General features: G+C 48.7%; 1 protein-coding gene across 1 annotated transcript; it reads left to right on the top strand.

Annotated features, from left to right (window-relative positions):
• The first annotated feature begins 2345 nt into the window (after nt 1–2345).
• LOC112395701 (anthrax toxin receptor-like) lies at nt 2346–15176 on the top strand. The gene is made up of 9 exons (XM_024739033.1): nt 2346–2401; nt 8452–8523; nt 9791–9862; nt 12738–12819; nt 12925–12958; nt 13968–14047; nt 14125–14193; nt 14532–14609; nt 14705–15176. The coding sequence occupies exons 4-9, from the start codon at nt 12799–12801 to the stop codon at nt 14819–14821; spliced, it is 399 nt and encodes a 132-aa protein (XP_024594801.1). The 5' UTR covers nt 2346–2401; nt 8452–8523; nt 9791–9862; nt 12738–12798; the 3' UTR covers nt 14822–15176.
• The last annotated feature ends 614 nt before the right edge of the window (nt 15177–15790 follow it).

Below are 15790 nucleotides of genomic sequence, written 5' to 3'. Positions count from 1 at the left end.
TGAATGTGGCAGGGAAGCAGTCCTCCTCTGCAAGAGGAAGGAACGGTGAGGAGCAGTAACACAATCGTTCACAATACACAATAATTTAGACAGTGCGGTTCCGACGCTTTCAGTATAAACCAATAGACGGATAAAGACAATGGAACAGAGAGCACAGACCCAGGCCCACAACTATATGGAATTTGAAACACATCAGAGGTGACATAGAAATCATGAAGGAAAACATGGAATAGACAACAAGTGATGCTGGGACAATTTACTCTAAATATGGGAAACATGAAATCAGATCCCTGGCAAGAATCAGACATAAATTAATTCCAGATGGATTCAAGACATCAGTGTGAACTCTTTAAAACTTTTAAGATAAAATCTTTAAATCTTTTAAAACTTTAAAACTTTTAAGTTTTAAATCTTTAAGACTTTTAAGATAAAATCTGTTTCAGCTTAACAGGGAAGGATTTCTTAAATAAGATACAAACAGTGCAAATTTTAACAGTTTCACTTAAAAGTGACAAGTTCAACATTTGTCATTAAAATTAAGAACTTGTAAAATAATACATATATGTACATAGAATACAAGAACATATATATATATATATATATATATATGTATTCAGGAATACATATATGTAAATACATATATGTAAATATATGTATTCCTGAATCACTTTGCTGTACACCTGAAACTGACACAACACTGTAAATCAACTGTACTTCAATAGAAAATTAAGAACTTCTGTTTTATTAAAAGGCATTAAATAGAGTGAAAAAAGAGCCACACACTGAAGAAAATCTTTGCAACAATTGATAAAAGATTAATATCCTAAATATACAAGGACTGCTAAGGAATCAATATGAAGGAAAAACAACTGAATTGGAGAATGGATACAGGCAGAAACAGGCATTTCACAAAGGAGGGAAAATGAATGACCTGAAATCTGTTGAATAGAAGACCAATCCCATCAGTAATGAGGGGAATGCAAATTAAGACCAAAACAGACGTTGAATCAATAGAAAAATATACAAAAATATGACAATAGCAAGTGTCATGAAGGATGTGAAGCAAGGAAAACCTAACAGCCTCTAGGGAGAAGTATACCAGATTTCATCAATTCCAAATATCATTTATTTAAGATATTCCATTATTTAAAATATCACTCAAATAACAAGAACTACAAAACTCACCAACACAGTGCATTTTACCATTTGTAATTTTTGTATTTTCATTATACATATTGAAAGATCTATTTTAGACTTATTACAAATGACCTTTAGCATATATCACTCTTCTTTTGTGCATACAAAAGAAAACAAAATAATTTAGTTAAAGTATTTCTAAAAGTTTTTACATTCACAGCCTGAGTTTTTGAAACACTTTTGACTTAAAGTTGTTAATGCCCACTGTTGATCCATGGAGAAGAGAGAGGCCATCCCCGCTCAGCCCTTTCTGATTTCTAGTCACAGAATTTGTGGGCATAATATAAAAGTTCTTGTTCTATGTCACTCAGTTTGTGGTGGTTTGTTAAACAGCAGTAGATAACTGGCATGCCCTTCATTCACAAGGGACTTTGACATCCTTGCAGGACCTTCTTCCCCTTCTAGATCCTTCCATCCACTGGGTCACATGAATGACCACTGCAACACTCTACACTCCCAGTTCCTGGACCTCCTCCCCCACAGCGATGTCCTCATCTAAGCCACCTCAGCTGCCCTCTTTGAGCTGACAAAAAGGCAGGATTTCTCCAGGATTTTAATGGCCACCTGAGAGGGTCTAGGATGAGGAACAAACGGAGGCCTCATCTTACTGCCCCTCCAAAGAGCCCCTGACTCCCCCCTTGGATTGTCAACAGGCAGGACACTGAGCAGAGCTGCAGGTCACAAAGTCACCATGCCAACCTTCCTGTCCATCATAAGGGACATCACAGGGAATTCTGCCTCCTTGGGGCTTGGGGGCAGGCCGAGCAGGTAGTGGGCCATCCCCCAAGGCCAGCCATCTTTGCCTCTTCCGCCCTCAGGGCAGGTACAAGGGGAGGCTCACAGTGCCCCATCCTTAGAGGGCTGGAGGGGTGGAGGCTACAGCCTGAGGTGGCCTGGAGTAGCCAGGGTCCAACAGGACTGTAGGTACAGCCAGGTAAATGGAGAGTGGCGGGCCCTGGATGCCCAGCCCTGGGCTCTTCCTGTTGCTGTTGCTGCCCCCTCCACTGCTGAGTGGAAGGAGCTTCCAGCATAGCATCCCAAACTGGAGAAATTTACACCACCTTGACCTTGGGTGGAGAACAATTCACCGCTACCTCAGCCCAGACTGGAGAAGCTTCCACAGGGGCACCAGTCATCACAGGAGCAAAGCAAACAAGTTGCATGACTGCGATGGTGTCTTCGATCTCTACTTCATCTTGGATGCGTGAGTGGCCTCCCCATCTGGCCCCCGAGCTTCTCAAGGCACCACTGTCACCAAGGTTACTGATGGAGAAGTGGTCCAGGGGGATCCCAGGCTCTGAGAGAGGGGAGGCAAGGACAGTCTTGATCAGACCCAAGGAACAGACTTCTGTGGCCTCCTTGTTCCTGGACAGAAAGAAAGCCCCAGGCATTTATTTCCTGGGGCTCTTACTTCTGGAAAGGAAAAAGGTCACCATAAGTTTTCTCAATGGTTCTCAGTCTCTCCATCAACTTGGCCTGGATCTGTGACCTGCACGCCCCTTAAACAGCTGGAGGGGCAGGCAATTGCTAGGAGCTGCCTTCTCAACAGTTGTGAGAAGCTCACAGTGCATTTGGGTTTCTTTTCTTTTCTTTCTTTCTTTCTATTTTATTATTTTTTTTTACCCAAATAACCTCTGTTTTTACTGGACCTCAGAGAGATTGGTATATCATCTGTTAGGCATTCTCACAGTGTCACTGCTTAGAAAGTCCTTTGCTTTGCTGCTTTCTTTGACAACTTGGAGACCCACGTTACAACTTGTGTGCACTTTCAGAACAGTTTGGTCTGTGTGAGTGTGGCCCTGGGAAGCCTGTGCTGTGCATTAACTACCTTCTGGCCCTCAAAGAAGGAAAGGGAGGGGTGAATCCTCAGGCTGGAGAGATTGCCTTGGTTCCATTTTCAACTCCTCTGTGGGGCTGAGGATAAAGTTTACTTATTTAGTAGTAACAGTGGCATGACTCTTAATATCATTGACATATTTTATGGTTTCCAGAGTCCATCACTGCACATCTGTTATCCTCAAAACAATCCTGGGAAGTAAAGTGGGAAGGTATATGCATATGCAATCTCCTGGAAAGGGGAACAGACTCCTAGAGGTTGGATGAGGTACGACAGAAGCTGGTGGGGGTGACAGGACTGAATCCTGCTGGATTCTGCAAGTGGGAGGAGGAGCTGAGGGTGTCCAGGGAAGGGACCTACACACCCATTTCCCAGCCCCAGGCCATCAGAGAAGAGTAGGCCTACAGCACGGCCATAGTGGGCCAGGCTAGGCTTATCTGAAGCCACAGCAAATTCCTCAGTTCCAGAGAAATAACATTGTCTCTCTGGGAACTGTGCTCATTCAGTCTGGTTATAGAAAGCCTTGCTGTCTTCGAAACCATCTTGATGAGAATATTTGGAGGTTGAGGACAAATTCCCTCCTGATGTCCCCTGCTACTCTTGGGGCGGGGGGAATAATGACCACTGAGGAGGCAGCCCCAGCTTTGCCGTCAGGCAGACTCCACTCATCAGTCATGCGGCCTAGGGCAAGTCGCCTCACCTCTGTCTGCCTCAGTGTCCCCATCTGTACAATGGGGACTTCATACCCACCTCACCAGGTTGTGATGAGGATGAAGGGGAGTTTATATGCTGGTTTGCCCAGCATGTGTCAGATGCAGTCGTGGAGGATGAGCATAAAATAAACTTCCAGGGAAGGCAGAGTCACACACCCTGGGAACTCCCCAGCACTGCAGGGGCCCCTGATCCAGCCCTGACTCCGTGGCTCACTCTCTTCGCATGTGCCCTTTGTGGGGAGGTGGGGTGTGGGTCAGACACCTCTGCTGGTGGCACTCCCAAGGTTCTCTGGATCTTTCATCCATTGGTGAGCAGTCTTATCCATTCTGTCATTCCCTTGTTCATCCACTCACTGAAATAATTACTGGAAAACTTCTATATGCCAGCCACTGTTTGGGGCAGTGGGGATAAGGCAACAAACAAAACTTGAAAAAGTCCTTGTTCTCTTGGAGTTTTCATTGTAGGAGACAAGAAATAAAGAGGAACTAGGGTATTAGATGGGGATAAATCAGGACCGGGGGGAAATCAGGACAGGAGGATGAGAAGTGCTGAGGGAGGATCAGAAGTGCTGAAGAGGTGCTCAGGAAAGGCTATGCTGACAGACTGGGGCAGTGTGGGGGAGGCTCTGGTGATTTTTGAGCAGAGGAGGTGTGTGATTGGATCATGTTTAAAAGGGTCACAGTTGAAGTGTGCAAGAATAGAGCCTTCCGGGAGACCAGTGAGGGGCCTCGTGCAGGGATCCAGGGAGGATATGATGGTGGTGTGGACCAGTAGGTATGGGTGGCAATGATAAGTGGACAGATTCTGGAGCTATTTTGAAATTAGAGGCCACAGGAATCCAGAGAGTGTGGATGGGGGGAAAGCCAGGTGTGTCCCTAGATTGGGAATAGGGGGTAGGGGATTAAAGCAGTTTCATCACCATGTCTTCATCATTATGTGAATAAGTATTATTATCCCTGTTTTATAGATGAGGCAAGGAGGTAGCTCAAGGCCTGGGGATGACCCACCAAAGCCTCCATATAGAATACACGGATCCAGAATTTGAATTCTGGAATCTTAGTCTTTGTTTTCAACAGTTTGATTATAGTGTGCCTTGATGTGGATCTTTTTATTTTATTGCATTTGGAGTTAGTTGAGATTCTTGGAATTGTACGATCATGTCTTTCATCTAATTTTGGACATTTTGGGATGTTATTTTTTCAAATAATGTTTCTGCTTCTTTTTCTTATATTTGCTTCAAGAATTCATACAATATGTTTGTTGGTCTGCTTAAGTGTGTCCGACAGGTCCCTTAGACTCTGACCACTTTTATTCATTCTTTTTTCTTTATGCTCCCAACACTAAACAGTAGCAATTGTCCTATCCTCCACTTTGCTGATTCCTTGCTCTACCTAGTAAAATTTGTTATTGAACCACCCTAATGAATTTTTCAATTTATTATTACACTTTCTGCTCCAAAATTTCTCCTTGGTTTTTTAATAATTTATGTTCTTGGTGATATTTATTTTGCTCATATATCATTATCCTGGTTTCCTCTATTTCTTTGTCTTTATTTTCCTACTTCTGAGCATATTTAAGATGCTTTTAAGTGTTTGTCTAGTAAGTCTGATGCCTTGGCTTCTTCGGGAATGGTTTCTGTAATTTTATTTAGTTCCTTTGATTGAACAATGATCCTGTTTCTTTGTATGTTTCACTTTTTTTGTTGAAAATTAGGGTTTTTATTACTATAATGTAGTATCTCTAGAAAGCAGAATTCACCACAGCTTACTGGGTTGTATTTGCTTTTATCTGTTAATATAGACTTGTGTAGTAGTCTGTTTATTCTGAAACTTTTCCAAACTACTTTTGCAAAGAATATGCCTTGTTGTGTGTGATCACTGGAGTTTCTGTTCCACTAACTCTTATTCACTGAATGTATTGACAGAGATTTCCCAAATGCCAGGATCTGAAACAAACATAAAACCGTTACAAGATTGTAAAAAGACCTGGGGTGGCAGGGAGAGGCCACCTCTTCCATTCTTTGCAGAATGTTTCTTTGCTGGGACATCTTAGCTAGACTACCACTGAGCCTAGGGATCAGCCTAAGGTGAAACTTAAGGTCTTCTCAAGACTTTCCTGAACTTTCTCCTGGCCTGAGCATATGTGTCTGTTTTTAAATTCACCTATGCCCACAGCTGATTTTAAACATCCTAATTGACTCCAGCCAGGTAAGGAGAGTTTTACACAATAATTTGTAAGTAAGGTCGACACTGCTCCCTCTAGATCAAGGACAACCTGGGACTGGGCCAGTGATCAAGACCAAAACTGCCACCATGCCAGAGAAGGTGTGGGAGAAATGTGATGAAATATGCAACAAAACTCTTGTCATTTTGAAAATAGCTATTTCTTGATTGCACGTTTGCTTTATTGTTGTAATCCTTTTTTGTTTTCTAGGGCTTCTACAAAGTTAGTGCAGACAGCTTATGGTTGTTTGTTCAGTGTCTGCATGGGGGAACGAGGGCTTAGATTTTCAGATGTGCCATTTTGGTGACATCATTCACGCTACAAGTTTTTGTTTGCAATTTTATTTTCACATTTAGGAGAAACTGAATGAACATAAATTTTAAATCAAACACTATTATTGTTCTCAAAAAAAATCTTGAGGCCCTTGACCCTTTCCTCCCCACTTTTGATCTCACTTCCCAGAGGCAGCCACTTAGAAATCTTCCAGATTTTTCTTCTGATAATATGACCATGTTTCCAATGCTGTGCTCGTATCGGCTGCTATTTCCTGCTTTTTGAGGTTTATACATTCTCTATTGAGTTCTTATTAGGGGGAGAGGAAAATGTAGCTTTCTGATAGCTCAGCTCCCCTGCATGACACTGCCATAGCCACTTCCGATGTCCCAGCATAGTTATCTCACTAGGATGTTTTGGCCTCAAGCTTTAATATCAGAGATATCCTCAAATTGCTGGTGACCCTCGTCTCTCCATTGTCATTTAAGAGTGGGCACTAAATCATGATTGAAGCTCTGTGTGCCAGAAGCCCATGTAGTTGCTCTGTTCCAAACTGCCTCCTTCCTGGGGACCTGAGGGTCCCTGTAGTATTTTCCACTGCCATGAGCACTCGTGTTCTTCTGCGTTCTAGAATCGAGACCTTCATTCACAATAATCACACACTGAAACCTTTTCCAGAGGAGGTGGGTGGGTTGAAGACTTTTGTTTCCTATATGTCTCCTTTGGAAGATCCTCTTCAGTGGGGGAGAACACAGACGAGAGGAGTAATGAGAAGGAAAGTGGAATGTGGTATGAATAGTTAGGAAAGGAGTTGCCACGCACTTAAGTATAGGAGCTCCTAAGGAAAAGTCTGTATTGTTGTTGGGTTGACAGAGTCTTATGCTTTGCCACCCACAGTTGTCACACACAGCAGTGTCTCCCACATCTGCCAAGTTCAGGGGGTAAATCATGGGGTTTGCAGCTAGTTCTGGGTGCAGGCCCATGGAAATTTTGGCAAATTCCTTGACCTATGAGAGCCTCAGCTTTCTCATCTGTAAAATGGGAATAATGATATCACAGAACTGTTTTGGAATTGGAAATCATGCATGTAACATGTCTGGTATATACGTACTCCATGAATGATAACCATAGTATTGTTAGAATTATATATTCTTAGTGTACTCGCCGTCTCTTGACAGTTCTAGATACAGCCAAGAGGAAGCAGAAGGAATGGTAAGAGAAGGATGCTTTTGGGTATATGGGAATTACACATATAAATATGACATTCAGGATGTTTATGGGCATGGTGATCACTGGAGGTGAAAGGAAGCAGCTCCTGGTGGGTTCCTCAGACTTACAATCCATATCAAAGACATGAGCCAACATTCACTGGGGAAGAGCCCAAAACAGGGCACCAGCCTCAGTTTCATCCCTACCATCTGCAGAACCTTGAAAAAAACACTTAACCAGTGAGACCCACATTTGCCCTCCGTAACCTGCACTAGTGCACACCTGCAGAGGCGTGGGATTGCAAGGACCTTTGAGCCCTGGCCAGTAGGGCACATGGAAGTTCTTCCCACCTAGACAGAGGGGGCATGAGGCTCCTTCAGCCTCCTCATTCTCCATTCAGGTACTAAAGTCAGAGCCAATGGCAGTGAGAAACTGAAAGTAGGGATAGGAAGGTTCCACACCTTTCCCTGCTGGTGGGGTATGATGACACCAAGACAGCAGTGTCCCAGGCCTGGTTCTGTTCCTCGCCATGAGTGTTCCCAGAAAAGGCCTTCAGTGTCTAGAGCGGCTCAGCTTTGCAGGCTGCTAAGAAAGTAGTGAAGTAAAGTAGTCTGAGTAGCACATCCCTCTCCTGCCTGAGGCCAGGGCTCTTGTTGTGGTGTCAAAGCTGGGGTACCAGGAGATCAAACATCAGAATTGCTTAGGCTTCTCCAACCGCTGTCTCCTCCCTTATTCCTTGTGTATCAGCCGTCCTGGTTTGCCACCCAAAGTCCCTCATCCCCAAGCACACAAGTCAGGTTGGTCACCCTCCCCACCACTCACACTGGTGAAAGTTACCACCAGGGTGACACACTGAGCTTGCTGCGGGAGTGTGGCAGCCTTCAGCTACATGCGGTAGGGAAGAGATGCTAAAGGGTCTGCTGGAAACGGGAGGCAGCAACTCTGCCCACCAGGAGGAGGTGCCTCATCCCTCTTAATCAAGTCTTCTTTGTTTTCAGGTCGGACAGCGTAAGGAGATCCTGGGATGACATTTGCGATTTAGTAGAAAAACTGTTGAAGAGGTTTACAAAGTAAGGCTGGTGTTTTCCTCTGACAGGCAGAGTACACAGCTCTTTACAATCGGTGGGCATGGGAGTCCTTTGGATCAGGAGCAGAGAGCCCAGGGCAGTGTTCTGAAGCAGAAAGAATTACCAATCACTGGTTTTATCAGGTGTCGACATCCTTCTTGGCTCCTGCCTGGGAATCAGGTTACAACGTGGGGGGCACAGTCTGCCCTTGAGGACCTCATAGATGAGGAAACGGGCAAATCGGTAACGCATAGCTAAATACTGGGCTAAAGGGTGCCAAGGACCAAAAGAAAAGAACAAAGGAGTTACTTGCAACTTTAAGGAAAGCAAGTATTCTTAGGGGAAAAAAAAAGAAACGCAAGCATGGCTTCCTAGAGACTGTGGAATTTTGAACTAAATCTTGAAGGATGAGGAAGGACAGGGTAACAGGAACCATCAAGGAGACTTCTTGTGCAGTGAGTGGCCTGTTTGGCTGGAAAGTGGGGTTACTTCAAGGGAGAGCTAGGCGATGAGGCTGAACAGGACAGCATGGGGCCAAGTCCATGGGGCTCATAATGCCAGGCCCTGGGGCTTATGATTTCCTGCTCTGAGCAATAGGGAGCTATAGATGATTCTAGGGCAGGGGTCTGACATGATCAAGGTTGTGCTCCAGGAGAAAAATCTGATAATTATGGATTAAATGAGGTGGAACATGAATGAACCAGGAGAATTGGGGAACCCAGCAAGAAGCTACTGCAGCAATTTCACAAAAGATGAGAGTCAAGAGACCAGAAGACAGTGGGGGAAAGAGGGAAGGATGTATGTGAATGGCTGCTGAGAGGTAGAACAAGTTCTCTGAGATAAGAGGCAGGCAGGGAAGACAGGAGAGGAGGGAAGTGTGGGAAGGTCCAGAGAATTTGACATTAGAAGAGAGGCCAGTGGAGAGGCCCTCATGCAGGAGTTTATAAGTGTCTGCCTTCTTGTGCGTGCAGGGAGCGTGTGCATATGCCTCTGTGTGTGTGAGAGAGAGGGGGGGACTTTGGGGGTGTCGGGAGTGTAGGGATGGAACATGAAGCCATCTCAGCACTCACTTCCAGCAAGATCACACATCTTATAGGCCTCCGAATCCTTCACAAAAGGAATGAAACTTCCAGGATTTGAGAAATGCGCAACAAAGCAAAAGAGCTGGGGTGCAAGGAGGGAAATTGACATGCACCCCTCCCTGGCTGCTCATTGATGTTCATTCTGACCAGTGTGCATGGCTGCTTACGAGCTCATCCTTCCTCCCCAGCCCTAAACTGCGTATTTCCCTCATCACCTACTCATCATATGGCAACATTGTCCTGAAGCTCACCTCAGACAGGTAAGTGCCATTTTAAACGCCCAAGGCAGGCCTGGTGGGCAGGGTAACAGAGAGACACGGGGAGCTGACAGTTCCCACTGGGAGCAGGCTGGGCCATCCTGGGCTCCCCTCAGCGTCCACTCTGACCCCCAGCCCCGGCTCCATGGCTCCCACTGACCCGTGGCTGCGCTGGCCCTGGCAGACCCCGTGCTGCTAGACCATCTCCGCCCGCTCTAAGCCCTGCCCTCCACCTGTCCTGTGTCCTCTCAGCGCTCTTCCCTTTCCTGAGAACTGGCTCACTGCAAGGACTCCTGGGATCTGGTGGAGCAGATGTGTGGGCCCTTTGTGAACATGGCCTGTGTTGGGCACCTGCTCTGTGTGTCACTCTCTGCTCTGGGCCAGTGGGGGAAGAGGGGAGGCACAGTCAGAACCAGGAGGCGGGGGTGGGCAGTGCTGAAGTGCTGGAGCTTCAGTGGAGGGGAGCTTGGTCCCTTGGTGGGTCTGAGACAAGGGAGCCCATGAGTGTGGGCTGGGGTGCAGGAGGGAAGCATCACACGCCAGCATCCTAGGCGGGCCGCTGGGAGGGCCCAGCGATGTGCCCAAAGCCCTGGAGGTGGGAAGCTACAGAGCTCCTGAGTAGCCGGCAGGGTCCGACGCTCATGATACAAATGACTGGAACCCAGTTCAGTCGGTGAAATACCAAAGAGAGGTTGAGGACATTTAGAATTGAGTGGGTCCAGGATTTGTGGCACAGAGCCGTGTTCGGGAACTTGGAGAGAAGCCAGAGCAGCAGGTGAGCAGCCGCAGCAAGGCTGCAGGGGAGGGAGTGCTGGTGCCGGTGCATGGACACAGCACTCCGCATGCCTGGCTCCCTGGAGAAGCAGGGGCTGTGCTTCCTGTTCAGTGAGCTAGGGGAAGGCGTGGTTTTGTGCATGTTCGAGTTTAGAAGAGAGAGACCAGCGTGGGTTTGAAGTGGGAGAAAGGAAGTCCATGGGGAGGGATACTGGCAGGTGGCAGAGAGAGGCGGGGGCCTCCGGGGGAAGAGCTGCCCGTGGGGGAGAGGAGGACCACTGCCCCCTCCAAGGCAGTGGGCTCAAGACCGAGACCGAGAGAGGTTTGGTGAGGCTCATGGAGGGCATCCCTGGTCCTCTCTGGAGAGTGTGGGAGAGGAAGTCTTCCATGACAGAGGGTTCGGGAGAGGGAGTGGGGCTCAGGGGAGAGGAAGAGATATGAAATCCTCTATGTGTGTGTGTTGGGATGGTGGGGGGGCGGGTTACCTACCTACGAGGACAGCTCAAAATCAACCATGGCCCTGATGCTTCCAGCTCGGGAGGAGCCCACAGAATCTCGCTGAGAGCAAGGCTCAGCCCGGGATTGGGCATTCCCAAAACTCCCTAGGAGTTTAGGAGGGTGTGGCAGAGGGCTGGAGTGGGTCCTGGTGTATAGGGTAAGTCCAGCAGTGGCCGATGGGATCTGATACGAGGTGTGACTCTGGTGGGTCTGCAGAGCGTGTGGGGCCAGGACTGGGACGAGGGATGGTGCTTTCTGAGCCCTGCCACTAGGGGGAGCAGGCTGAGGATGGCGCGGTCCACGCAGGGCTTGCTCTGGGTGCTGGAGAAGCCAGACGGCACAGGGCTAGGAAGCCCCAGGGGTGATGGCGGGGGTGGGTGAGAACTGGGAAGAGGTGGAAGGGGCTCTTATGGTATGAGAGGGGTATTTTAAGAGCAGGAAGGATTAGCGAGGGTGCTGGGAGCCTGGTTTCCCTGTATGAGAAGAGCTGGGAGGGCAGCACTAGGGAGAGCCACTCAGGTGAGAACGTTGCCTGGTGACTTGAGTCCTGGGCAGGAGGCTGGGGAGGGCTGAGAGTTTCAGGATATTGCGAGGTGCAAACGACAAAACTGAAATCTTCCAAAAAGCACCAAGACCTGTATTTATGCTAGAGTAGGCAAGGCCTGCTTTGGCCTGCCCTGGCCATTGGTCCCAGGTCTCCTTTCCTCCTGAACTGGGTTGAGTAGGTCTGGGGCTCTCAGATCGCACCTCGTGGCAGAATCCCTTCTGCGCAAGGCAAGAGCCAGCCTTCAGGGACCATGTTCTCCTTAGACTTGCTGTGACAGCTCAGCCCATCACACTACATTAGCCTGAACCTAAGCCCCACCCCTGGTGTGTCCCAGTCCCATCCCCTGCATCTGCTTTAACAGAGGCTGACTGCCCATCCCCATGGCAGCCTGGGGCCACTTCTCTTCCTCCCACATGGACGGGCCTCAGGCCTCTTTCCCAGCTTATGGTCTCTTTCTTCAGGAGCACATGAAGCCCAGGAGCCCTAGACTCTAACGGAGCATCCTGACTGCTTCCTTTAGTACCGATCCAGAGGGGGAAGTGGCTTGGAGGGTCCAAGTCCACCTCACGAGTCTGTGGCAGGGGAGGAGGGCACAGGGCAGGGGTATCAGCAGAGTGACCTTTCCAAACTCAGCCTTGCCTGTTGGAAGGTGATGTGCCCTCACCAGGGACCCCTTAGGTGCCAGCAGTACCGCCAGTCACATTGGGGGTGCTGGATTCACAGGTGCGCAGCCATGGGTGCTCCCCCCTCACCACGTACGGTCAAGGCAGGGCCCTTGCTGAGTCCCCTGAGGTCTGCATGAGCACATTGAAAGCCAGGCCCTACCCATGGGACCAGCAAAGCAGCACCCTCCACACTCCCTGAATGGGGCACAGAGAAGGGTTAGGGTTAGTTCTGTCAGTGTCAAAGACACAGGCAGAAGGGTCACGACAGGGTGGCTAGTGTCCTCTCTTGTCCAGGCAGGTCTGCACAGGGCAGAATGGCACCAGGACAGCTGGAGCTGTTTTATAGCAATCAACCCTCCTTGCTCCTCAACCCTCTTTTCTGATTTGTTTTCAGAAATGAGCTAAAACATGGTCTTAAAAGACTCCGGGATGTAGTGCCCTCAGGACCCAGAAACATGCAGGCAGGACTGAGAAAGGTACAGACTCTACGGCTAAGGGAATTTACCCTGCTTTGTCAAGTTCTTAAAGAATTATTGGGTCATCTCACTGCCCACCCCCAACATTCCTTCATTTTGTTGCAGGCAAATGAGCAGATTTCGAGAGTTTTCTACAAAAGTAAGTTGCCTGCTGACGTCACTGTGCTCAGGTGGGACAGAGCCAGGCCTGGGCCTCAGCGAGGGCTGGTGCAGACCCACCCTGGCCAATTCCTAGCGCTGACCTTGGAGCGAGTCCCTTGTCCTCTCTGTGCTGCAGGTGCCTCGTCTGCACAGTGAGGATGAAAACCACCGCCAGGGATGCTTCCGAGAGCCACATGGCTTCATGAATTACATTCCTGGTTCTTACTAGATATCAAATGCTTGACCTACGGTTGGGCTGCATGAAAAAGAAACGAGAACTTCCAGGGATGGCGAGCAGACGGGGTTCAGTTTAGGGAACAGAGACCTTGGTGTCCCCCTGGCTGCCCACACTTTGTCCACCACAGCTCTGGCTCTGCCTCCTTTTCCCTTGAGCCTCTTCCCTCCGGTTGACTCTCATCCTGTGACTGTGCCTCCACCAGTGGAAATGGCTGTACTTGGCCCAGACCACCTGCATCGAGACTGTAGGGTTGCAGCCCTTGTCAGGAAGGATGCATGGGCTGCTGGGGAAAGGCGGGGAGCTGGGCGGGGGCTGCTGCCCAAGCACCTTGACCTCGAGTTCTGAATAGCAGGACCCACAGAGCCAGCAGGAGTGCCTGCCGGCGCCGCCCAGGACAGGGCCCACTGCCCCCTGACCCAGGGGGTGTCTTGTGCAGTCATTCTGGCTGCTCCTCCCTGCGCTCACCTGAGAGGCTTGTCCTCGTCCAGTGAAGTAGCTGCAGTTGCCTTTCAGGGCAAAGGCCGTGCCACCTGCCCATAGTGAAGGTCCACTAGGAAGGGCTCTGATCCAGTCTCAGGCTCCTCGTCTGTCAAGTGGGTCCTGGGCTGAGGCCCCTTCTCCCTCCAGGCGCTCTGGGTGGTGGGTACTCGGGTCAGGGTGGCCTCTCCCCAGGAGGAGGAGGTGTGAGAGCAGTGCTGTGGGCCTGGCAGCCTGAGGCAGGTCACTCCAGGTGCCTTGCTGACCAGGCCACTCCCTGCTTCTTCTGCAGACAGGAAAGCTGCCAGCCTAGTTTATGCTCTGACCGCTGGACCACTGCTGCCATCGACATTACGGGATGCTAAGAATGAAGTGAGTCTAGTCCATCATAAACAGTTTTGTGCCTCATGTATTTGTGTATTTTATACTAAAAATCTTTCTTCTGTTAGGCCAGCAGGCTTCGGAATATGAAGACCAATGTTTACTGCCTGGGTATAAAAGACTATCAGAGAGACCAGGTAATTCAGAACAGGTAACCAGGTGCCACTCTTGAGCCCAGTTGGAGAACGCTTTCAAAGGCAGCTGTCCCAGGGTTCCCCAGAGGATGGCCCTCTACCCGTCCCAAGTGTTTGGACAACAGGTAGTCACAGCAGATGAACAGCCAGTGTTGTGTAAAGCTACACACCATCGGTGTGGATGGAGGAGCTTTCTACTTGCCAAGGGTGGGCTGCTGGCCGATGCCAGGGTGTGGCCATTGGAGTCCAACACGGAAAGAGGCAAGAGCCTGTCTTCTCGGATGGGATCTGCTGTGTCCTCAACCCTTGGCTGTGTGCCAACCATCTCCTCTTCCTTGCAGCTGATTCAGATTGTAGAAGCAAAGACCCACATGTATGATGTGCCCAAATCCAGTGATGAGGAAGCCTTTATTGTATCGGTGAGTGTGGGCTAAATGTGAGAAGGGGGAGGGGGGCTTCTCACCACGGTCACGCCTGTCTCGCCCTGACCCTGCCACCCATCTGTCTGTTCCAGCTCGTGGGAAATTCCTGTAAGAAAGTTATGGGTAGGAACACATTCTATGCCTGTGTAAGAGGTACGTGCTGGAATCACTGTTCTAGACTGAATGGCGTTTGTGCATGTGTGGAGTGAATGTGCCTGAGTGTGTCCGTTTGAGGGTGGTGTGTGTGTGTGTGTTTGGTGTGTGAAGTGTGTGTGTGTGTGTGTGTGTGTGTGTGTGGTGTCTGAGTGTATGCTGTGTTCATGCAGGGGGTGTTTTTACAGAAATATGTTGTGTATGTTATCGTGTGTTAAGTATATAAGTAAGTGTGTGTTTGTATAAGGCATGTCTGCCAGAGGTTGTGGTGTGGATATTGTGTGTAAGTACATTTTCTTCCAGTTTTATTGAGATATACTTGACATACAGCTCTGTGTAACTTGAAGGTATACCACAAAATGACTTGACATACATATGTTAGGAAATAATTACCCCAGGAAGTTGAGTATAATCGCCTTTTTAAAACTCAAAACCAGGGCTTCCCTGGTGGCGCAGTGGTTGAGAGTCCGCCTGCCGATGCAGGGGACAAGGGCTTGTGCCCGGGGCTGGGAAGATCCCACGTGCCGCAGAGCGGCTGGGCCCGTGAGCCATGGCCGCTGAGCCTGCGCGTCCGGAGCCTGTGCTCCGCAACGGGAGAGGCCACAGCAGTGAGAGGCCCGCATACTGCAAAAAGAAAAAAACCTCAAAACCAAAAGCTTTATTTAGACATAAGAAAAATAAAGCACAGAGTGCCTCATCCTGTTAAGAAAAAAAAAGAAATAAGAAAGGATGCTTCTAAACCCTGAACAGAGCACTAGCAAATGAAGTCCAACAATATATGAAAAGAACAACACCTCAACACTAATTAAGGATCACCTCAGAAATGCAAGTCTGATTCAGTATTTAAAATATCAATGTAGGGACTTCCCTGGTGGGCCGGTGGGTAAGACTCTGCACTCCCAACACAAGGGCCAGGGTTCGATCCCTGGTCGGGGAAATAGATCACACATGCATGCCACAACTAAGGAGTCCACGTGCCACAGAGAAGATCCCGTGTGCTGCAACTAAGACCCAGTGCAGCCAAA

Source organism: Neophocaena asiaeorientalis, unplaced genomic scaffold (assembly GCF_003031525.2).
Source record: "Neophocaena asiaeorientalis asiaeorientalis breed wild unplaced genomic scaffold, Neophocaena_asiaeorientalis_V1.1 scaffold202, whole genome shotgun sequence".
NCBI lineage: Eukaryota > Metazoa > Chordata > Mammalia > Artiodactyla > Phocoenidae > Neophocaena > Neophocaena asiaeorientalis.
This window is presented reverse-complemented; position numbering and strand designations above follow the sequence as displayed.